The sequence below is a fragment of the Argopecten irradians genome, chromosome 11 (genome assembly GCF_041381155.1).
Source record: "Argopecten irradians isolate NY chromosome 11, Ai_NY, whole genome shotgun sequence".
NCBI lineage: Eukaryota > Metazoa > Mollusca > Bivalvia > Pectinida > Pectinidae > Argopecten > Argopecten irradians.
The window spans coordinates 21,873,857-21,899,972 of NC_091144.1; the positions used below are offsets into that span (position 1 = coordinate 21,873,857).

A 26,116-nucleotide genomic window follows, 5' to 3' on the forward strand; every position below is an offset into this window, starting at 1 on the left:
CCATCTTGGATTTCGGATCGACCCAAAAAATAACAACACTTTGCCGGGACCATGTCAGGATCATTTCATGCAAGTTTCAGCCAAATCGCATCGGTAGAACTTGAGAAGAAGTTCAAAATGTGTTTTTAAGATGGCGGCTGTGGCGGCCATCTTGGATTTCGGATCGACCCGAAAAATAACAACACTTTGTCGGGACCATGTCAGGATCATTTCATGCAAGTTTCAGCCAAATCGCACCGGTAGAACTTGAGAAGAAGTTCAAAATGTGTTTTCAAGATGGCGGCTGTGGCGGCCATCTTGGATTTCGGATCGACCCGAAAAATAACAACACTTTGTCGGGACCATGTCAGGATCATTTCATGCAAGTTTCAGCCAAATCGCATCGGTAGAACTTGAGAAGAAGTTCAAAATGTGTTTTCAAGAAGGCGGCTGTGGCTTCCACCTTGGATTTCGGATCGACCCTAAAATTAACAACACTTTGTCGGGACCATGTCAGGATCATTTCATGCAAGTTTCAGCCAAATTGCACCGGTAGAAGAAGTTCAAAATGTGAAAAGTTAACGCACGGTGGACGACGACGGACGAAACATGACGCCTATAGGTCATCCTGACCCTTCGGATCAGATGACCTAAAATGCATAAAGTAGAAAATTTGTGATAAAATATGTATTAGAAGACGGGATGACAATTTACAAAATATCACAGTTCAATTTAGCCAAAGTGTCAAGGCCACTCATAGATGCTGTGAATGAAGGACTTAAATAATGGAATAAAGGAATTGGTTTATCATTTATATTAAATTTAGTTAACATGTTGTAGTACATTGTATATATATATATCTATATAATGTTGAATTTTGGAGTTAAACAAAAGATATTAATTATTTTATTATAATTAAAGTTGATTCAATCACTATAAGTTATATAGTTTTTTTTTCCTAAATTGACTGAAATATATTTCATATATTAAAATTTCTTATTTCTGAAATAAGAAGATTTATCAAACCAATCAATCTGGTAAAAATCTTAGTGCCATTTTCGTATTATACATGTAAGTAATTAATCCTTTCTATATACACATATTACTTACTGAAATTATCAATTTCATCAATGTCTCTTTAAAAGAAAAGAAACAAGTTAATAAATATCTATTTAATAACAACAGAAATATTGCGATTTTCGGATTATGTATTGATTTCCTTGTAAGAAAGACCAACCTGATATGGCTGCTTGCGTGTGAATCACTTTGCTTTGCCGACTTTTGATTTATAAATCATGGCCAGATACTTTTGTCAAATAAAAAGTCATTATTTGATTACCTAATACAACAATCCTTTGATGTAATGAAACATTGTTGCAAATATGTTGTGTATGTTTGTTTAAACACAGCTTGAACAAGTCGAACAGCAAGTGCTATGCTGTGCACTTTCACTACGGTGATATCAGAGATTTTAATAGTATTATATTCAAATCCCCGGTAATATAAATAGCAATGACGTTTAAAGGAAGGCAACCCGAGCTTACACATCTCTAGATGGAAGAGAGCGTAGTAATATTCAACAAATAGCAGTGTAAAGGCCTTATGTTTTCAGAAAAAAAATGGAATGAATGTTGACCAGAGATTGACATCTCATGTATAATTTCTACATGTATTTGTTTGATTTGATCTTAGTTGAATAATTAAAATGTAACTATAAATAAAAAAAATTCTGAAACGAATGTTATGTCTAATAGCAATGACGTTTAAAGGGAGGCAACCCGAGCTTTCACATCTGTAGATGGAAGAAAGCGTAGTAATTTCATCAGATGTAGTTCGTAACGTCAACCAAATAAAAGGCTTTTGTAAACACATTTAAATCTTATTTTTTGTGTAAATCATTAAAATAAACACAATTTATCATCATTTATAGCATCAATTTTGCACCATTCAACTAGATAGATAAACTAAGAAAATTTACTGCGGAGTAATAAATAAAGAAGTCGTTGAGTGTGATTTTCGGGAATACACAACACCTGAACGGAGATGAAAATGAAATAGATATAGAGAACACTTCAGCAAAAAATTCTATAAAATGGAATAATGAAAAATTAATGGCTTATGTTAATCATACCCAAGAAGATGCGTTTGGTAGTCTTCAAGATCACTGGGAAAATTGGGCAGGTTAGTAGTTAAGCCGAATGAGCTAGTCACCGCTTCTGAAATAGACAAAGTAAACATCATATTTTTGGCGAAAAGAAAACATCCCACCATTCATTTAGATGTAAAAAACAAAAGAGAAATAAACCTTGGTTCACTAATGAATGTCATCTTGAAAGAATTTTATTTCACAAGGCTAAAAGATGTTTATAATCAAGATAAAACCTCTACAACAAACAAGACTACCCTTAACAAGAGGCCCATGGGCCTTTACGGTCATCTGATCCATGGCACAAAACAACAAAGTCACAGTATAAAGTAGTGGCTAACAATTAATATAAATAATACAAGGAACTCCTTAGTTGAATATGTAAGTTTCTGAAATAGGTAAATGTCATTTGTTGAACAAACTTGGTTGCCCTTCATCCATATATGGTTGTAACTCATTCAAGGATTAATATAAGGAGTCAGATTTTAAAGCCAAATTTCAGCTAAGTTCCCACTTTGGACCTCTGCCGTATTATCCCCATGGGTCTTAGCCTGGTCCTTTATAAAATATGATTGTCCTCACCTAAAGTTCCCCCTTCTGAATCAATTAAAACCCCTTTAGACCAATTTTCATTGAGATCTGAAATGAACCCGAACACAGGAAGTGGGCCAGCAGCCATCTTGGAATACCAAATTTTTTACGAAAATGTTTGCATGTTGTTCGGCATCAATTAAAACCCCTATAGACCAATTTTCATTAAGATCAGAGACTGAAACCTTAAAACAGGAAGTGGGCCAGCGGCCATCTTGGAATACAATAATCTTTACGAAAATGTTTGCACGTTGTTCGGCATCAATTAAAACCCCTATAGACCAATTTTCATTGAGATCAGAGAGTGAAACCTGAAAATAGGAAGTGGGCCAGCTAAAATTAAGAAAATTTGCCCATTATGGGGCCCCACCCCTCAGCCCCTAGGGGTCGGACCAGGCTCATTTATATAAAATATGATTGTCCTTCCCCAATGATGTTTAACACCAAATATAAATGAAATCCATCCAAGGATGAAGGAGGAGTAGGATTTTAAAGCTTAAAATAAGAAAGTTTGCCCTTTTGGGGCCCCATCCCTCTGCCCCTAGGGGTCGGACCAGGCTCATTTATATAAAATATGAATGTCCTTACCTAATGATGTTTCACACTAAATATGGATGAAATCCATCAAAGGATGAAGGAGGAGTAGGAATTTAAAGCTAAAATAAGAAAATTTGCCCTTTTGGGGCCCCACCCCTCAGCCCCTAGGGGTCGGACCAGGCTCATTTATATAAAATATGATTTTCCTTCCCCAATGATGTTTCAAACCAAATATGGATTGAAATCCATCCAAGGATGAAGGAGGAGTAGGATTTTAAAGCTTAAAATTAAGAAAATTTGCCTTTTGGGCCCCGCCCCTTGACCCTAGGGGTGCCCCACCTCCCTCATAGGATGAAATCCATCCAAGGATGAAGGAGGAGTCGGATTTTAAAGCTTAAAAAAAGAAAATTTGCCCTTTTGGTGCTCAGCCCCCACCTCTCCCCAGGGGTCGGACCAGGCTCATTTATAAAATATGATTGTCCTTCCCCAATGATGTTTCAAACCAAATATGGATGAAATCCATCAAAGAATGAAGGAGGAGTAGGCTTTTGATATAAATAGTCTTACGCATGACGCACGGCGCACGGCGCACGGCGCACGGCGCACGACGACGGACGAAACGCGATGACAATAGGTCATCCTGACCTTTGGTCAGATGACCTAAAAATACTGGTAATGAATACAGAAAACTCTGAATAAATTTTACAGAATTTATCAAGAGAAAATGGAAAGGGACACTACGAAAACGTATCCAATAATTAAGAGCCCAGAACATTTTGGGATATCCTCAAGAAAATTGACGGAACTAGTAAAACCAAAATATTATTGATTAAATCCATAGACGAATTTGTATGACTATTTCAAAAAATTTAAACAAGGGAGATAAACTCGCTATATAATAGCTTTGGTGGCGAATTTGTTGATGGGCGGCGGGTATTTGATGATTTATTAAATAACGAAATTACTGAGAATGAAATAACTTATTCTATTTTCGGTTTAAGTAATAATAAGGCTCCAGGTCATGATGGAATTCTAAATGAATACTTAAAATCCACCGCAGAAATTCTTATGCCATTATATTGTAAGATATTTAATATCATTTTTGATACGGGCTTCATTCCAAGCTCATGGAAACTAGGGGTTTATAAAACCTATATATAAGCGTAAAGGGGATCCTAACAATTGAGATATTTATAGAACAATAAGTCTTGGTAAAGTTTTTACATCCATACCAAATTGTAGACTAAACAAAATGGCTGATGAAATAAACTTGATAACTTGATCCTCCTACATGTGATTCTCCTCTCACAGTGGAGCATATTTTATTGCATTGTATTGATTTTAAACACATACGAGATAAATACTACGATGTCTCCGACATGTACACTTTGTTTCATGCCGTGAGACATAATCGTATTTTTAATTATCTCAAAGAGATCGGTATTTTAAGTAAAATATGAACGTTTTTCATCATACATCGTATCAACTCACCATTTCATCGTTTCATCAACATTGTGCATGATTTTCTCATGTGTTTTAGCCAAATTTATTTTATCCCATGCAAACCTTTTTTTATCAAATAAACGTTTACAATCTGTGTTTTAGTCCTTACTTGTTTTTTCTTACCCTGAACTTTTATCCTGATAATAATGCATGACTTGTAGTTTGGCCCTAAATGACCTTGGTTGTCGATGGGCCGTAAAACTCAAACAAACAAACAAACAAAAACTGCCCAGGCAGGATTCAGAACAAACCATTCTACAACTGATAATATTTTTCTAACATGTTCTGACTTCTATCTATTTCTCACTTAGTAAAAAACTGTTCTGTTCGTTTGTTGATTTTAGAAAAGCTTTTGATTCAGTTTGGAGACTCGGTTTATGGCAAAAAGTTCAAAGAAGCAATATAACAGGGAAAATGTTTAAAGCAATTATTAATCTATATGAAAATACAAAATCCTGTGTCAAAAATGGAAATGATGTATCTGGATATGTCTACTTGCAACGTCGGTGTAAAGCAAGGAGAAAATTTGCCACCTTTCTTATTTGCTATTTTACTTAATGATATTGAAAGTTTTTTTGAAGAATATAAAAGATTTAGGTAATACTATTGGAATGTATATAAAACTATTTGTAATTCTTTATGCAGATGATACAGTTATAATGGCTGAATCAGCTAACGATCTACAGTCAGCCTTGAATAAATTTGAAATGTATTGTGAAAATTGGAAACTTGAAGTAAACACAAATAAGACAAAAATTGTTATTTTTTCAAAGAGGAAGTCTCGAACTCGTCCTCATTTCACATTATTTAACAAAGAGATTGAAATTGTAGATTCGTTTTCTTATCTAGGAATATTGATGAATTATAATGGGAGTTTTCATAAAACGAAATTGAAACTGTTGGAACAGTCAAGAAAAGCTATGTTTGCTGTTTACAAGAAAATAAGAAACATCCCTCTTCCTATTGATCTCCAGTTAAAAGTATATGATTCCCTTGTTTTACCAATATTGATGTACTCAGTAGAAGTATGGGGTCACGAAAATATTACAGCTATAGAAAAGCTTCATTTACAGTTTTGTAAACGTATACTCGGCGTTAGGAAAAGTACGTGTAATTACATGGTATATGGTGAATTAGGGAGATTCCCTCACTATATAGAGGTTAAAAACAGAATTATTATGTTCTGGCACAAATTGATTACTACTGATAATCTTTCAAGTGATATATATAAGTTGATGTTAAACTTGCAAACAAATAATATCGTGGAATGCAAATGGATGCATAATGTTAAAAATGTTTTTGAAGAAACTGGTTTGAATTATATATGGGACTTCCAGAATGTATGTACATATAATAGAGAATATTTAAAATCTATCGTAAAACAAAGATTACAAGATCAATTTGTACAAAAATGGTTTAATGATATAGAGAATTCATCAAGAGGTCGTACTTATTCTATTTTTAAAAATTAATTTTGAATTTGAAAAGTATCTTGTGAAACTAAAGCCAATAGATAGACAAATCATCATAAAATTCAGAACCTCGAACATGCACTTACCTATAGAAACTGGAAGATGGACTGGGACCCCTGAAGTAAATAGAACTTGTAATCTATGTTTTACTGATATTGGAAACGAATATCATTATTTGTTTCAATGCAGTAATGAAATGGTGAAACGTTTACGAGAAATGTATATACCAAGTTACTATTATAGAAACCATAGTGTTATCAAAATGAAAGGCCTGTTTACTATATGTAACATAACTGTTCTGACAAATATATGTAAGTTTTTGAAAAAAAAAATGAAAAACTATTGATTGAGCATGTACATCACTAATACATATTGTAATGCACTGTTGCGCTATGGGCCCAATATACTTGTATGTTTATATTATGTATAGTGACCTCCTGTTACATACTTGTATGTCTGAGAGTGAAATAAAATCTGCAAAAAATCTGGTACCAACACAGAAATCAACTCTAACTATACAGAACGTGTCATTACTGTAATTGCTTGTTTTCAGAATTAATTAATTAATCAACTTTGAAACGGGTGTGTTGTAAAAACATCGCCAATTGTGTACATAAAACCACGGGTGATCGAGTACTATACCTCTCCCCGGGGCCCCGGGACAGCTTGGGTGTGATTGAGATGAGCACAGACACATTGAGGATATTAACGGAAGTAGATGTCGATTTCTCCTTACCTTATAAATATAGACTTGTCTCTATAGTCCAAATCAACTTTGTCTTCTATAGCATCCACAAGTCTTAAAGAGTAATCCACGTACAGTTACCACAATTCTACACTTCATTTCAAATCACGTGACCTGTTTTATATCGTAAGTATATATTCAATATCCATATAACTTACATTAATGTAAAATTGCACTATACACTATGTATGTACTTAATTTCAAATTAAGTGTTTGAATTGCTATCGTAAGTTTTTACTCATTTGTACCTATTGTCGTAATATACAATGTAATTAGGTCATGATCAAGTAAATTGAATTTTTGTAGACGCTGATAGACTAAACAATCTTTTGATGTACCATGTTTATGAACATATTCAGTTAACACTTCTCTTTATTACTTTCAGATCATGGAATCACCTTTGACCTTCACCCCACGCCGCAGCCTTGACTTCGATGAGGATGAGGTCAAATCCCTGATGACCCCGGAAGTGAGGAAGAACATCTGTCAACTGTTTGATGATGAGGATTCTGGCCTTGGGATGGATGACGGGGTGAGTGTTTAATGTAATCCAGAGTTATAAGATATTAAAGTCTTATTTTATCAATAACATATATACAAGTTACATGTTTTATTCCAAAACATATCTTTATCGGATATAACTATAGAAGGTACATGTAGTAGTATAATACAATGGCATGATTAAAATGGTTTAAAGAACTAATTATACATTTAAAGATATTATCGATTATCTCCCTTGGTCGTGATATTGTTGTTTTTTTTTTATCTAATCAGATTGTGTTTATGTTTCAGTTTGAGAGTCCAGTCCACTACAAAGTCTCTACAAGACTTGATTTCAGTAACGCGTTTGCTTACCCGTCGACATCACAGGTAATTATACTTAAGTACATATTAAAACGGATCATTTTGTACATGTATAAGTATCATCATGTTTGTACATGAAAGAAGTGGTTAATAGTATCTACAATAAATTATACCATAAGTTATACAGATATACATCTTATACTTTATTCATGTTTATAGAATCATAGACAGAATACCCAAACAACACGGGTTTAATTTGATTGATTTGAACAACTAAGTTCTAATTAGGAATGAGAATACAATTGTTTCTGCAAGTAACTGCTGCTGTTTCTAGAGAGACAATCTTTTACTTGAGATTTCCTTCCAGGATTATCGCCGTCACTGTCGTCGTCACTATCATCAGTATAATCTGTGTCTGTATCCACAGAATCACCTCCAAATCCTCCCGTTAATACAGGTTCAAGTACTACTGCATTATTCAGGAGAATGCACAAGTGTCCATGCCAAACTGTGCTGTTTCCTATTGCAAAATAAAAACACAAACATTAATATCCCTGTCAATACATCATGGTGAAAAGGAAAAACAGCTTTAATTAGGAACACATTCCATAATTATCAATAAGCAGCGATCATGAATACTAGCTGTGACTGTTTACAAATGTAGCTTTTGTTTGTGGTCTGTACATAGTTAATCCTTGTAACTGCTTTGACATCATTTTTCAAACTTGAAAGTCGCCTTAGGAACAAGATGAATATGTTTTAAATGTTAGAGTACTTATATACTTACCAACATTGGTATTTCCAAATTGTCCATCCAGATGACATGTTGGTATTTCACAAGGACATTCTGTATTTCCCCTTAATTTTCCTTTAAATTTGCTTCGCTCATTTATAACAAATGACTCTGTTGTGGATAGTTTCCCAAAGAGATGATTTGCCAAAACCATGGCCAGTTCTGTCTCATTGTATCCATCAAGGTTTTTCATTGGAGTCTTTTCTGCTGGCAAAAAAAAAACAAAAACAAAAAAAATAACAGTACACATATACATATTTCAATAATTCAATTGAAATGCAATTTATGTATTCAAATAACACAAAGCGGTCTCATTCAAAAGAAAATTAACAGCTTATAAGCATTATAATTTTTTCAACTTTGAATTTCCAATCTTTCACTTTATCTTAGTGTAATTCTACCTTTTATTAGTAATGATGAAAAAGTCTATGGACATTTGCGTATTTATACAGGTTGGGGACACTCCTGTATTTCACAGAATCCTGCATTTGCATAACAAAGTTTTCCCTGAAATACAGGACTATTCCTCAAATGCAAGACTATCCTGCATATACAGTAGTGTCCACAACCTGTTATATACGATTTATGGCACATTTGCATATAGGCAATTTTTACATGTAAAAGGAACCAAGTTGTACATATAATTAGAATAATTTCCATTCCTCATTTTTTTTTTTTAATTCGTTTAATTCCTTTTTTGCCTATAATTTTACATGTATGTAATCCTAATGACTATAATATTATAATATCTCTGCTGAATTTGTCTACAAAGTTTATCTCTTATAACTCATCAGTGACATTTTAATAAAGAAGTGAAGCGTGACTGGACTTTATCGGCAACCATACAGGTCTGGCCACTAGGCTACATTTCTCCTCTCCTGTAATAAACGTGTAATCACACTGTATATATATATAACAGGTGACAAAAGCCAAAGGTTCAATTGCTAATTCGATCTCTAGTGGAGGCTGAGAGATTAAATTTATAATATGACTAAAGGCAAGGCCTTAAAGGGCACAGCCAGATGTTTTAATATGAATCATGCATGGCATAGGAAGAACGAAGCTCAATCTACTTGTTTATTTTATTTTCTATTTCATGTAGAAGATCTAGACATAATCTAGAAATAAAAGGACACAATTTAAACTATAGAAGTATATGATGTAATAATTGTCTAGCATAAACTCAAAGAAATGATCTCAAACATTAGCATTTGCACTAGTTAAATATATATTTACTGGGGAGAGCATGCAGTACCGGAGCAACGCACAACCTCCCCATATGTATGAAAAAATGGCAACCGCAAACTGAAGCTGTCAGTGTGTAGGATGAATTTTGAAGATTGTGTTTTTTCTTATAGAGAGCGCAGCGAACGAAGGCCCGTTCGCGAAGCGAGCTCTTGTGATAGAGGTGTCTCGGTAACGTTAATCTATGTAATTCATCCATACATGTAGAGTTGGAAAACTTTCTGATAAACCGGAAACAGGAAGTCAACACAAGATCCAGCATCGCGCAAGACAGTATCCAAAGTCACACTCTCGCGTGATTGCAAAATCACACTCTCGCATAATTACAAACAAGTAACGCTTGCAAAAATTCAAAATGAAAACAAGTGAAAGATAAACCTTCCAATTTATTCTTACCTGAATCTAACAATTACATTTTGTCCTGAATATTAACTTAAAAGCCGTTTAACCAATCGGAACTCCTCGTGCATTCTTGAAAGTATTCCGTGCTTGCCGGAAAGGCCAGAGGAAGTCTGATTGCTGTTTAACGTGAGCAGTTGCTTCTGAATTTTCCGTCTGGCAACGGAGAATGACGTTGAGATATAATTTGTAGACGCAGTCACATATTTTTGCAGAAAGTGAAAGTAGAAGTATCCTAAGTTCAATATTGTTTTTCTTGTCATAAACTCAATGCCAGTAATTCAGCAAAGCTATGATTAATGATTGATAATTCTATATATGGTTTCTAGCAGTACAGTTAGTCAACGCACACAATAAGCAATAAAAACAAAACGCATGTCAATATCGATAAGACTAATGGGTCAGGGCAGATTACTCTTTCGCCGTTGGAAACCCTTATTTAGATCTACCTGGCATATTTCTATTTAGTTACACATTTAAAAAAACAACAAACGAAAGAATGGATCAACTGCTGCGCTCTCAGATAGGCTTTGCCTAAAATTATATTATTTCGTGTATCTGTTACCTTTAGAAGTACTTCACACTTCGTGCCCAAGAGCTGCGCCCTTATAAACACCCACTATATTACCCGTTTTATCACTTATCGCACTTACTTTCTCTCGTCATCAATTCCATCAAGAAAATCAACAGCTTGCTGAGCACATCCTTATCTTCATCATTCTGGGGCGCCTGTCTTGTGGTGATGAAGTCCGTCAACATTGACAGACCTTTTATGAATACATCTCCAAGTGCGTAAAGTTGACGATACGGCTCTACACTACAAAACACATGTGAAAATGAATTGCCTTGACGGGGGTCTGCGGCATTGCAATTCAAAATTTTAAGCGCAGTCAAGGTTTTGAACGAGAAACTGTTTTTGTCAAGAAGACAGTGATTTAAAACATCAGCGAGACCTTTGACCAACATAACTGGAAAATTCAGGAATATATCCTCAGCGCATTGTGCTGACTTGCGTGACTTCTTTATGGTAGGCTGTTGCATTTTTTCTGGAGTCGCTAATCGATGCTTCGGTTGTGATTTCGATGCCGCCATTTCTTCTAAATGTTCCCAGTCTTGCTCAATCTGAAGCTTCGTACAATAACACCACGCCTTTAGCCAAAAAGCGTTTACTTGACCCTAGATTGTCTCCTGGGTTAGACGACTTGTAGGATAATAACGCAGGATTGGACAGGATAGTATGCTCTTTAAAGGCTTGTTCACTACCTTTACCAAACGGCCTTTAGGCCTAGGCATATTTTAAAAATTGATATGTAAAACGAGATTGACAACTAATTTTATGCAAAAAGAAAGTAACTTACCGTTAATACCGTAAAAAAACTTGTGTAATTTGCGCACTTTTTCTGTGAAAAAAATGAAGTTTGGTGTGCAGTGCGTAGAGAAGAGAAGGTGATAGAAGAGGTTTCAATATTTTACAAAATTAAGTCTATTCTTAGGGGCTGACGATGTACCTATCTGTTTATGGTAGCTATAGCCTATTTATAGTAAAGGTGCTAATGATTACATACATATTATTATTTTATAAATCATTTCTCAGTCTGTTACAGTGAAGTACTACGTATATTTACTTCACCTTCGGAACAATTACATATAGTTGAAATAAACTAAATGTTAATTTTCATAATGATGGTTGTCTGTTTCCCACTGTTTTCCTAATTACCGCACTTTAAATAATTGCCTTTCACTGCACAGCAATCAGAACTCACTAACATGTACGTAAAGGATAAAAAAAGAAAAGAAAAGAGAATGTCAATATCAATGTCACAGTAAAAGATCGTAATATTTCACACATTCTTTTTAGAAAATAAACGAAAATTTTAATAATTATCAATATAATAACCAATTTAACTGTTTGCAGCAATGTCAAACAAGATATCCCAGAGAAATCTTGGCACCCACCAAAGATTAATCTAATGTCTGACAATTGAAAGAGGGATATCTTTTCTCCGCTTTTCAAATTTTAACAATCAAAATACAAGATGGCGGCCTATTGGCCACATATAAGCCCCATTATGACAAACACCTTGAACAGCAGCTAATTAAGATTCATCATGGCTCATAATACGCATGAGCGAGGCTTCGGCTGTAATATCATTTGCCGATGGTCAAGTATGTTCAGATCGAGCAGGGTTGCATAATGATATGACATTCACAATTATTATTTCTAAATGTACATGTAGGTAACTTTAAATAGAAACATTACCATGTTAAGAATGCTTTAATATCATCAAAATACATTGTAAAACTCATCTCAGTCATTCTAAATCGTAATATTTTTACCGAGGGAGACTCCCGTTATATATGGTTGTGTGTTGAATTAATCTCCTCATGTGTAAGGAGTAATGTTTTGTAATATTAGATGTTTAGGTCATCTGACCCGAAGGGTCAGGATGACCTATATATATATAGTCATCATGTTTCGTCCGTCGTTGTGCGTAAACTTTTCACATTTTGAACTTCTTCTCGTGTTCTACCATTAATTGTGATTTGGCTGAAACTTGCATGAAATGATCCTGACATGGTCCCGACAAAGTGCTGTTATTTTTCGGGTCGATCAGAAATCAAAGATGGCCGCCACATTAATATTGAAAACACATTTTGGATCTCTTCTCAAGTTCTACCTGTGCGATTAAGCTGAAACTTGCATGGAATGATCCTGACATGGTCCCGACCAAATGTTGTAATTTTTTGGATCAATCCGAAATCCAAGATGGCCGCTACAGCCGCCATATTGAAAACACATTTTGAATTTCTACTACAGTTCTACCGCTGGGTTTTGGCTTAAGCTTGCCTGAAATGATCCTGATATGATCTTGACAAAGTGTTGTCACATCTCTGGTTGATCCCAAATCAAAGATGGCTATCATGACACTATATCTTAATTAATTTCCTATATGACTATTGCCAATTAAATAAGGTAGTCAGATGACCGTTAAGGCCCTTGGGCCTCTTTTTCGAATAAAAACAATGATTTGAACCTAAAACAAAAACCTAGAAGACAAATCGAATATGTCAAGATTGAAGGGTTGAAGGTGGGGTGGTGGAGGGAGGGGAGGTAAGAAAATCTTAAGGACCTTTGTCCCCCCCCCATTATGCTTCATCTTCCTATGTCACTTTGGGTTGATTACAGGTGGCAAATTAATGAATGTGTCATAATGGTGGTACTTTTTAGATCATACATGTATTGCAGCAGACGAAATTTAAAAGATTCTGGGTGCATCATTTTTAAACATGGATAGTACATAGTTCTCTTTATGATGTCCTGTGTCCTGAGTTATTATCAGCCACTCTTCCATTCTGTCCACATTAAGTACTTTTATTTGATATACATTGTATGTTCATTTGCCCACAAATTTCTTTGTAAATTAGGAAATCTAAATAACTTTTCAGCGAGAAATTAGAGGAAAAACCATTGTTGAAAACCATTGTTGATACTTCAAATATTTTATTGCAACCAGATCATAAACTATATACTAGATAAAGACAGTCAATTATCATATCACATATAAAGGAAAATAATATCAAGATCAAGATTAATACAGTTTTATATAAAGTTTGGTTTCAATATTTTTGGTACTAATATTGATTGAATTATAAATGAAAAGTATGTACCTCTGATAACAACTATTTTTTTTAATGTCAAAGATACTACATGTAGCTGTGTAAATACAATATATATTTATATGTAAATAAACTGAGAAATTTTGTTCGAATTATGCAAAAGTTACAGCAATGTCAAGAAAACATATACATTGTATCTAATATGCAAGAAACATTAATATTTTAAAAACAAAATATATTATTGATTTAGAAATGTTTCAGAATATATATGTACATGCCTTAACTTTATTGAGGACCTTCACAAAATATGACCTCAATTAATACATCAAACCATAGAATATGTACTTAAAACTTAATATTTATAATAAAATTTAATGAAATCACATGGTTCTGATATATCTGGGTTACTTTATTTCGATTTAAAACAAAGGGGAGTAACTCTGATACATCAGAGTTATGAAATTATCGAGACATTTGCATGTTTACATATGTACAATTTGTATACATGTATTTTCCAATCATCCCATACATTGACATAATATCAATTTCTTTGTTTTCTAAAGACTTAGTATAAAACACAATTGGACATCATTAGAATTTTGTAATATTTAAATGACAACAATAAAAGTTGAGCCAAATATTGCAGTCATTGATTTAAAAAATATTTGATAAATCTAAATAATAAAATAATACTACATGTACATACTTTTTTTGTTGTGTAAAACAAACCAAATACTAATAATGTAAGTTTAAAAAGCTACACAAACTTTCTACCTGAAAAATGCAGACTGCAGGGTTTATAAAAGTGGTACTATTTAAGGCAAGTCATTTTTGATAGCTATATGGCACATTATATGATAATACAATCTTTTTAACTATATAAAATATAGTCCCTAAATGGGGCAATCTTGCATTTAAAATGTTTAAGAAAGAGAAACAGATATTATCCCTAGTACAATGAACACTGACACATTCAGGTTAACTTAAAGTTCTTATCTAAATCTACAAACAGTATGATGTCTTCAAAATTTATAAATTTACCTGAAGTATGATAACTACAACAGAAATTTGAGAATTAAACCAGTAACATTATACTGATGTAGGGCTTTAGTGATATAGTCACAATAGATTCACATTCAATATTAAGCTGCTTTAATAAGATGTACAGGGATGCAGGCACTATATACTGCAGTCTAGTACTCAAGTGTGTAGCCAATCAGAAGCAAAATATTCAGTCACCATGTGATGTACTAAATAAGGTAGAATATATATGATAACACCTGTAATCTTCTATTCTATTATTTATTCACACATCTATTATATTTTTAAAAATGATTTGCATTATTTTTCATTTCATCATTATGTCTTATTTGTCTCACTGCTTTTCTTCTCACTTTTGCCACTATTGGAGACAGCTTTTATAGGATTTGTCTTTTGTTTAATCCATTTGACATACAAAGTCATTATCAATAAAATTTGATGAAATGAAAATATTCTATTTAAAACTTGAACTCTATCATAATGTCTTAATACAGGGATTCCCTTTCAAGCTGAATATTTTATTTCTAGAGTAAATATCTGCACCTAGTATTAAATTACAATACTGTGTATAGTGAAAGCTAAACCATGCATTGCTTTAAATGAATTAAACATTAACACATTCTCAACTATTCCCTTCATTTCTCTACAAAGGAATAATCAAAGTACTGTAAGTACTAAACTGAAAAAGCATTGATGTAACAAAATTTTAGTTCAAAGAAGGCAAATATGTCATTAGTAACATTTTAGGGTGTGTATTTTCTTGCAAGTCCCATGTCATTATCAAGTTGGGTTATTTATCTTCCAAGTATTCATTTAATTAATTTTGGATAAATTGTTGAGATTGCAGACAACCATTCCTCCTCATATCAAAAGATGAATCTAAAAATTATGAGAAGATTTTAAGAAAATGCTAGAAAATTTCTTTTAGATTTGAACTTTGAACCTATCTTGAATTCAACAGTTTCAACAAATATTTACAATCAGTGTCATGTGACCTTTTCTCTAATGTTTGAATATAATTGTCTGAATAACAAAATAAAGAGAAAAAAATTGTAGTTATGATTATTTGATAATTGATCTTGAGGACAAGGTCATGGAGACCTACAGCTAATAACAATCTGCAGTAAAATGACAACAAGGGAAACATTAAGACTCCATTAAGAAGAAAGTATAATCTGACACATGGATACCCCTTGATGGCATTTTTACAAAAGTTCATGGCTTATGCTGCAAATGTTGTTTACAGACCTCATTTATAAAGAACTATGTGCAATGCATATAATATACAAGTATTTTTTTCCGATGAACTATGTGGTACAGATCTATTACAGGAGGAAAGGGCAAAAGGCAATTAATTAGATAATTTTCAAGAGAAGAAATGAAATGACAAAAACTAAGGGTCAAATGTTCATTTAAAGAATTGGTTACTGCATCAAAATCAAAACTGAATTGATTTGAATTATGTTTATTAAAAATACTTTAATACAAACATGAAATAACATCACAATACATTATTTTTTCTACTTCTCTTCTGTGATACACACAATGTATTCAGGCATATTAGTAAGTAAAGAGCAGTTCTTGATACTTTGCTGCAATATTGAAGAAAAGTCATATCAAAGTCAGATTCAGTATGATACTGTCTCTATATAATGCATAAAATGGACACTGAGAATTCTTAACAGCATATTAAAACAACCATTCTCAAAATCAGTGTGTTATTTGTATACATTGACATGTACATTGGACCCTCGATAATCTGGACACCTTCGTTCCCAGCCTAAACCGCCCAGGATTACAAATTTTCCGGACTGCCGATCGGTTTTTATGTTTATGTACTAAAATGAATACTTTTTTTGTTATGTTTTAAAGGTTTTTTTCCCATTTAATTATGTTAAGAATATGAAATTAACGTACATGTAATCACACATTATTGGCAACTTGTTGTTAATGTCACATTACTTACAACTGTTTATACATGTATTGGTAACAAGATCAGAAACAGTTGTAAAAACATTTGATAGAGGCATCAACTAATGGGAACAACCAATGGGCTATGTCACCAGAAGCATTAAAATTTGTGTCATTTTGGTGAACACACTGCACAAAGTCAACAAGTAAAACTGTTTAATATGTTTCTGTTTTAGCAAATAAATGAATGTCATTCCATATACAATGTACTTATATGGCCGTGTCACAGATGTGAATCATTGAAATATACATTGTAGCAATGATAATTCAGGCGTGATGATAGGTAAATAAATTATCAGTTTATATTATAAATGTAGGATATTTCTATATATATCTAAATACAAAGTTACTCGACACTCGCTAATTGTCATCACTTGATGTTTTGCAACATTACAGTCAATGGGACAGAATTGTAGTTCTGATAATGACCGTCTGTCAGAACATATATAGTGTGTTTCATTCAAGCCAAGAAAACTCTTTTTGTTTGTATGAATTTTACAACAAAACAGAAAGACTAACATGTGAATCAGTCTGTAAAGTTAAAAGTTTAAACACCTTCTATCTCTCCACAGATTGATAACAATCGGCAGTATGTCAAATGGTGACAACTCTTTGCAAAAGTTGCAAATATACTGGATTTACTTTTTTGTATTTTTGTGTTTTAATTGGCATTACGAAACAATGCAAATGAGAAGCACCAATCCATATGCTTGTTGTCCAGAGCTACATGTATGTTGTCGCAGCTAGTTTAATATATGCCTGGTAGTCATCCTTAGAATCATTTCACTGCTTCCAAAGTAATCCTGATAATCTCCAGTCTTCAACAATTATGAATCTGCTTCAGATGACTAGCCAATGAGTCCTGTAATTATAAAATATATATATAATTAACATATGCATATATCAATATTCTTAATTTGTTATAAAAAAGTTACAGAAATCATCTAACAATGACAAAAGGAAGAAATTGGACTCATGTATACAAGTACTTTGAGTTAAAGATGCTCCACCGCCGACAGAGTATAAATGATATTCATCATTTGAACAATAATTAGTTAACCTTAATCGTGTATTCATAAGTCTTATTAACACAAAAATAATATAAAATAATTAATTTTTCCTTTGGGTCAAGCGCACTCAGTACTTCATTCCATAAATTGGAAAATTGTGAAATTGGAGCTCAAACTTTTCAACGGCGGTAATGGTGTAAAGTAAGTAACTTTTGTAACTGAAGAAAAATACTAAATTGTCTGCTCCCGTTTTTGATTGTGAAAAAATACCATTTGTCAGCGGTGAAGCATCTTTAATATATTAGCATCATAATTAATTTGTCTCCTATACCTGATACACATTGATAAAATACAATGTTTTTTACTGTTAGCAAAACTTACTTTAAACCAAATTCTGTAATATTGAGCAAGTGTAAATTTACCATGTATGATATATTACAGTGCACAGGTTATTGTTTATTTTGGTAAGTGTTATTATAAATTCTCTGAATCCATGAAGTTATATATGTAGTGACTGTTTAATCGATGTTTTAAGTTCATACCGCCAATTTCGAAATCCCAGATATCAATTGTCTTAAATAAATCTAGCATTACAATTCTTCTATTTATCTAAAGAAATTCTGTATTCACATGTGTATTACACACACATGCTTTGTGATGTTTATATACATATTGACAATCTGGTAAATTGACTCTATGCATTAATATTAAATTTGATGTCATCGCATTAGAAAATAATACCAAAAATGAATCTTGTCAACTGCTAATTATATAACAACAAACTACTGTTGTATATAGTGTATATATGTATGTTATATTTGCGAAGCGTCTGGGTGACGCGGATCTTGTGACATGAGATGAGCCTCGTTTAAAAAAGATTGGAGATTCAGAAAAGCTCTAGAAATTATAAACTGACTACGAAGCATAAATATTGTGACCTGGAAACGATTGTGGAGCCTAGGGGCACCACTGGTTTAGTTATATATCTCAGGGTAAGTGCTCGTAATACAATAACTGGCGTCACGAGCATCTAACCTGTCGGGAAATCATAATTTCCAGAGATTGTCGTTCGCTGCGGGTGGACGCCATTTTGGATTTTCTGTTTTTCCCAGCAACAAACGAATTGTGAATTTGACAGAGATCTAGCTGCGGGTTAGTCGGCGTGTCATTTTCATACGGCGTGCGGCAGTCGGTGTTCGTTTGTAGATTTATTTTCAATTTTTGAGATCAGTTATCCTCGGATACTGATATTTAATAAAAATCTTTTGATTCTTTCACGTGGTTTGGTGACCTGCTGTCGCCTTACCAGTGGGGAATATACACTTAATTTTTGGAGTTCAATTTCTTTACTTTCGTAAAGTAATTTTCTAAGAAACCACACGTTTTTATCTGTGGTTAATTTTTGATAATTTTTGAGGTTTGCTAAACATTTCCCCCCCCCCCCCCCCCCCCCCCATTTAGCGTTACCCCCCTCCCCCCCCCCATTTTCCAATTTCTTGTCTTCTAAAAACAAAAACAAAAAACAAAAAAAAATGTAGCTGGTCAGTGTGTTATGTTATTGTTCTTATACTATTCTAGACAAGAATATTCTTGAACATTCAGTGTGGTAGGTGGTCTGTAACCGCTAGCCCCTGAATATTTTTGATAAATTTTCGTTACAATTATTCTCACTATTCTAATGTCGAATAATTATGTACCTATACTAGTTTGTGATTCCCGTGCAAATAATTTTGATCATTACAAACAACCAAGTGATTTCAGGATTCAATACATAATCAAACGAGGTGGTAAAATCTCAGAATTAAAGTCAAAATTGATTGATTTTTTACAAACTGTTCCTCCACATAAGGTACCCATTGTTAAAGTTGGAGTAGGAATAAATGACTTACTAAACCTACAATCTACCCCAAAAGGGAAGGTTCTTGTTCCTGCGAATATCACAAAAGAGACATTTCTTGAACAATTGTTTACATTTCGAAGTGAAGCCCAACAGTGTCACAAGGGGACACAACTGAGTTACATTACCATTCCTCCAGCGTCTTTTCAGAAATTTCAAACAGAGCGAGCCTCTGGAGAGTTTATTGATTCTGAAACGTTACAACGTTATCAACGGGACCACAACAATCTCATTGTTGACATTAACGCTCATATTCGTCATCAAAACTTAAGCCAACAGAATTCGGGTGTATCGTTGTGGACAGTGAAGTGGGCCAGTGAAATAATCAAGAGTCACAAGAGGAAAAGAGGGCGAGCTCGTAAAGTGAAAGTGATACATGATTTCAAATTTGACGTTTTGTACGACGGTCTACACGGAAAATCTGACGTTAAGCGTATTTGGTTTAGTCAGCTGCTGACCGGATTTAGAGCTGATATCACATCTCTAACACGAGCCAAACAAGTTTCATCAGAGAGTTCAGTATCGACTTCTGAAGAAGAGGACGAGCCTATTGACGAAGGAGATCGTTGCTGGAAAAGGCAGAAATTATCGGAGTAATCATTGCATCAGTGTGGTTGGTGACCTGTAGTCGCCTATTCCCTGGTACAAAATGATTTTCATTAATTTCTGTGAGAAGAGGGATCTGCTGCAAATACCAGGCATTGGGGACCGTCTGGCTGACAAGATACTCGAGGTCCGCCATGTAATGGGCAACATCACGGAGGATGTTTTTCTGGAAATTCCCTACCTTCGAGTTACTAAGACCATGTTAAATATGCTGAATTTTAGCCCAAGATACGAGACACCTATGGACAGTCAAAAGGGTGTAATTACCTCAAGCCAGAAAGCTGACGATGAATATGGTCAACAAGCCCGACCTCAAATGAAGGCTAAATATCAAGATCATCAGCCAGTTTATAAGTCATACCAGGAGCCTGTCGGCGCAGGAGGGAGCATGGGGTATGGTTATCAAAATAACCCGGAACAAGAACAGGATTATTATAGACCACAATATTCTTCACACCAACAAAGGATGGCTCCTCCAAACCTCATGCAACCACATGGTGGATATAAGATGGAACCAGACACATACCGACCACAGAGGTATGGAGGTAGAAATGATGACTTACCAAAGATGCGGGTGCAAGACAGGAGATACACTCCTTCTGAAGTGAAGCCAGTGCGGACCAATATTCCCAAATCATTGAAGTTTGATGGGACGCCAGCTTATGACTGGAAAGTTTTCAGCACCAAATTTATGAAGTTTGTTGAGTCAAATAGACTATCCGCGAAAGATTGCACAGAGAATCTTTGTTGGATTTTAGAAGGAAAAGCTAGTGAGTACTTCACTGTCCAACTTGAAAGGAACCCAGGAATAGAATTTTTTGACATTATGTCAAAAATGGAACGGCGCTTTGGATTTAAGGAGTTGGCCGAAACTAGTCAAGCGAGACTGAGGACAGCGAAACAGTACCCGGATGAAAAACTTACAGATTGGACTGATAGAGTGCTGTCGCTGGCAACGAAGGCTTTTAAAGATCTTCCAGAAGAATTTATGTACCAGCAGGCAATTCTTACTATCTGTCAGGGAGCCTATGATAAAGAAGCTGGACAGCATGCCTCCAACCTACGTCTTGCCACTATTGAGGAGGTAATCGACACCATGCGCTGGTTCCAGCATAACCGGAAAGCAATTTATGGCCGCGATAGAGTGACTTCACCTGCGAAGTCTGTTTTGGAGGAAGACGAAGATGAAGCAGTAAATGTAAATAGAGCGTATGGCCAGCAGCGAAGTTTCGGTGGAAAACAAAAGCTATCGTATTCAAAACCAAACACTGGTAGCTCACCACAGGATGACAAAGGACCCTCGTTGGTTGAACAACGGTTATCAACCTTGGAGGAAAAAGTTGGAAGAATGGAGACTTCCTTAAATAAAATTCTTAAGATAATCACTCCGCAGCCAGGGAAGCAGTGCTATGAATGTGGAAATGAAGGGCATTTCAGATATAATTGTCCTGAACTCAAGAAGAAAGAAACTGCACAAGTACAGGCGGTATCAGAAGAGGCGGAGGAGGAGGAGGAGGGTCATTTAAACTTGAATGGGACGGACAAAGAGGTCTAGAACCGCCCCTTGACCTTGATGACCTCAACCAGAAATTGTCACAGTTTGAACTTGAAGAGGAAACATCGAGTAGAAGCGAAGCCTCCGAAGGGGCTGACACTAGAGTTTCACAGGAAGACTTGGAATCCCAACCAGCCAACAACAGCAACAACCTGGTTATAACCAAATTGAGGTCTGGCTCAACATTTCAAGTTCCGATTTGTATTGGTGGCTTTACAACAAGAGCAATTGTGGATACCGGAGCTGAAGTATCCATAATATCGGACGAGGTATATAAACAACTGGAAGAACCCCCTCCTGTGATCAAGGAAGTGACATTAAATGCTGCAGGGAGGGATATGACCTTGAAGAGCTATGTTGTAGGTCCTATCCGGCTGGAATTAGGATCTAACGTATATGAGAGGAACATCTTTGTTGGACCAATTGAAGATGATATCCTCCTAGGCTTAGATTTTTTGACAGAAAATAAAGCAAAACTGGACATGTCAGAAGATCTCCCTGTACTGCACATCCATAACGAGAGCATTCACCTACGAAATGGAAAGCAAGTGAATATAGTCACTGAAGTCGCTAGAGTGTGTGTGAAGAAAAGGACTGTTTTACAACCAAACAGCGTCACAAGAGTAAGATGTAAACTGGACCGTGATTTTGGGAAATCAGAGTTCGTGATTGAAGGGTTTGAAGACCAAGGCCGGATTTTAATTCCACGGACTTTACATGAGCCTGGCGACACTCTAGTGTTGTGCTGCGTCAACCTGTCCGACAATAATGTCGTCCTACGACGGAAGTCTAATATAGCGCGAGCCTGTGAGATCATAGAGGAGATCAATCGTGATTCGTTGGAGGCTCGAATTCCTATTAGTCTGGTTTCAGTTGAGAAAAATTCTAATGCGACAATCCCGAAGCATCTCCAAGAATTGGTTGACAACGTGAAGTCGCACCTGAGCCAAGGCGAATTAGACACCTTTTCCAAAGTCCTGGTTGAGTATCAGGATGTGTTTGCCAAAAATGACTTCGACCTCGGCAATTTCTCAGCCATAGAACATTCCATTGACACGGGATCAGCAAGACCTATCAAGCAAAGGTTGCGTCGGACGCCCACTTGCTTTGCGAGTGAAGAAGACACGCACCTCCAGAAGATGTTAGATGCCAAGGTGGTGGAACCATCCGTGTCCGAATGGGCAGCAAACCCTGTCCTCATTCGTAAGCGTGACGGAGGAGTCCGGTGGTGTATAGACTACCGAGGCCTGAACGCAGTGACTTCCAAGGACGTGTTTCCCCTACCTCTCATAGAGGAGTGTCTCGACACACTGACCGGGAATAGGTTCTTCTCGAAATTAGATGCTAATGCAGCATACTGGCAAGTCCCCATCAGGAAAGAGGATAGGAGCAAAACGGCCTTTAATAGCAAACATGGACTCTTCCAGTTTGTCAAGATGGGTTTTGGGCTATGCAATGCCCCGGCCACGTATGCAAGGGTTATGAACCTTGTGTTGAGAGGACTGACGTGGAATGTGGTCTTAGCCTTCCTTGACGACATACTGGTATTGGGCAAGGATTTCACCGAACACCTGGCCAACCTCAAGGCTGTTTTCGGCCGGTTCCGACGGTATCAGCTCAAACTGAAACCGGCAAAATGCGAATTTTTCAAAGAAAGGGTTGAATTCCTCGGACGAACAGTCAGCTCAAGAGGACTTGAGGCGGGTGACAAACATGTACAGAAAGTAAAGGATTGGCCGGCTCCGATATCCAGTAAGGAGGTGGAGAGATTTCTCGGGTTTTCAAATTACCATAGGGCTTTCATAAAAGATTATGCCCAGATTTCAGCTCCATTATACGAGTTGACAGGGAAAACTCCATTTCAGTGGACTAGTGAACACGATGCAGCTTTCAACCAGCTGAAAATTGCCCTCACGTCAATGCCAGTATTGACTCTGCCAACGAAACATGACCCATTCGTACTTGACACGGACGCTTCGGACATCGCTGTAGGAGGAGAACTGAGCCAGGTACAAGACAGAGAAGAGCGAACCATATCCTATGCCAGTTTTGCATTGACCGCGGAACAAAAACGGTATTGTACAACTCGTAAGGAACTACTTGCTGTTGTGAGAATGACACGTCATTTCCGGCATTATTTGCTCGGCAGAAAGGTTCTAGTTCGTACAGATCACAGTAGCTTACAATGGCTCCTGAATTTCAAAGACCCCCAAGGCCAAATTGCCCGGTGGATTGAAGAGCTCAGTCAATACGATCTGGAAATACGACATCGCCGGGGTAAGGATCACCAGAATGCGGATTGGCTTTCTCGACTGCCTGAGGATGATGAATGCGGAGAGTATAGGATGGGGGTGGACTTGACGAGTTTGCCATGTGGAGGTTGCGCATATTGTGAAAGGGCTCACAATAATTGGCAAAGGTTTGTTGTTGAGGTTGATGAGGCAGTACCTCTAGCTTCTTTCCCAGAGCCTCGAATAGCAGAGCTCAAGAACGACAACGTTGATGATTTTGAAGCTCTTTCGTCACTGACGGTGACAGTGTCCAGGTCAGGTGTCCAAATATTAGATGGGACAGAACAGTTGGATGCAGCGGTGATATTGAAAGTATCTGGCACAATCCAGTGGTCTGGGTACTCACCGGATGACCTTCAAAAGGCGCAGAAAAATGACCCGGATCTGAAACCTCTGTTGGACTGGCTTCAGGACACTAAGGATTTATCAGAGGGAGAATTATTTGCATCCAACAAGGCCGTGAAATATTATTGGATAAATCGGACACTCTACCATCTTCAGGATGGTATACTATGGCGCGAATCGAAAGAAGACCAAGGTCCACGGTTGTTAGTAATACCAACTGAATTGAGGAATGAAGTGTTATCACTCTGTCATGATATCCCGGCAAGCGGGCACCAGGGAATTAATAGAACAGACGCCAAGGTTCGGCAAAAGTTTCATTGGTATGGAATGACAGTGGACGTCCAGTCATTCGTAAAATCCTGTAGCGTGTGTAATAAGAACAAGAAACCGGCTAGGAAAGCACGCTGTCCATTGACGAAGTACCACGCAGGAGAACCAATGGAACGTGTTCATTTGGACTTCATGGGGCCACTTCCACAGACTGCCCAAGGAAATGAGTACATATTGGTATTAGTCGATCAATTCTCAAAATGGGTCGAGTGTGTGCCATTACCTTCCCAAACCGCAGAAATCACGGCAATGGCAGCAGTTAACCAGTTCTTTTCAAGATTCGGTTACCCCTTTACCATTCACACCGATCAAGGGAGGAATTTTGAGAGCCGCCTGTTCAAAGCTCTTTGTGATGTGATGCAAATTCATAAGACCCGTACTACCGCCTATCGACCAGCCGCCAATGGACAAGTTGAGCGGTACAATAGGACCATAATGAACGCGGTACGCTGCTTCATACGCTCACGTGAGGAATGGGATATACACTTGGCTCAGATAGCAGGAGCTATCCGATGCGCAGTCAACAGGCAAACTGGATTCACTGCAAATAAGCTCATGCTCGGACGGGAGGTTAACCAGCCTGTTGATTTACTGTATCGACCCCCATCTGATCGAAAGCCTGCAGACGAGGAGGGCTATGTTCAGACCTTGGTCGAAGCGAGTCGAAAAGCAAACGAGATTGCACGGAAAACACTTGGAACCCATCAGTTGAACATGAAGAGGGATTATGACGTTCGAGTAAAGGAGACAGAATATTCAGAGGGTGATTTGGTGTACATACTCAATGTAGCAGCCAAAAAGACCCAACCTATGTGGCAAGGACCTGGGATAGTCATCAAGAAACTCTCATCATACATATATCGAATCCGACTGGAGAAGACGGTGATAGTTGTGAACCATGACCGAATGAAACCTTGTTTGGACAGGAAGATTCCGCATTGGCTACAGGAGGCTAAGACCAAGTTGTTGGATGGTGAATCCCAGCAAGCGACCTACTGCATCTGCCATGGTGTGGACACAGGAACATTCATGATACAGTGTGACCAGTGTGGCGACTGGCTACATGGGACATGTGTATCGATCACTCCTACGGAGGCAGATGAGTTAGACATCTACTTTTGCCCCCGGTGTAAGAAGCCTTAAAAGAAAACGGGGAGGAGTGTTGTATATAGTGTATATATGTATGTTATATTTGCGAAGCGTCTGGGTGACGCGGATCTTGTGACACGAGATGAGCC

The 26,116-nt window shown here is 36.3% G+C and overlaps 1 protein-coding gene across 1 annotated transcript; it reads right to left on the bottom strand.

Annotated features, from left to right (window-relative positions):
* Positions 1 to 8,061: 8,061 nt before the first annotated feature.
* Positions 8,062 to 11,315, bottom strand: LOC138334481 (uncharacterized). Its single transcript, XM_069283137.1, has 3 exons — positions 10,868 to 11,315; positions 8,565 to 8,777; positions 8,062 to 8,297 (listed from the first exon to the last, which is right to left on the bottom strand). Exons 1-3 carry the CDS (start codon positions 11,304 to 11,306, stop codon positions 8,062 to 8,064), a joined length of 888 nt encoding a protein of 295 aa, XP_069139238.1. The 5' UTR covers positions 11,307 to 11,315.
* Between the last annotated feature and the right edge of the window lie 14,801 nt (positions 11,316 to 26,116).

Bases quoted from the DNA above. Each gene is read 5' to 3' on its own strand.
- LOC138334481 (XM_069283137.1), bottom strand. From the start codon at position 11,306: ATGGCGGCATCGAAATCACAACCGAAGCATCGATTAGCGACTCCAGAA. The intron at 8,778-10,867 runs GTAAGTGCGATA...TTTTTTTGCCAG, and splicing joins GGAATTGATGACGAGAGAAA to CAGAAAAGACTCCAATGAAA. The intron at 8,298-8,564 runs GTAAGTATATAA...ATTTTGCAATAG, and splicing joins ATTTGGAAATACCAATGTTG to GAAACAGCACAGTTTGGCAT.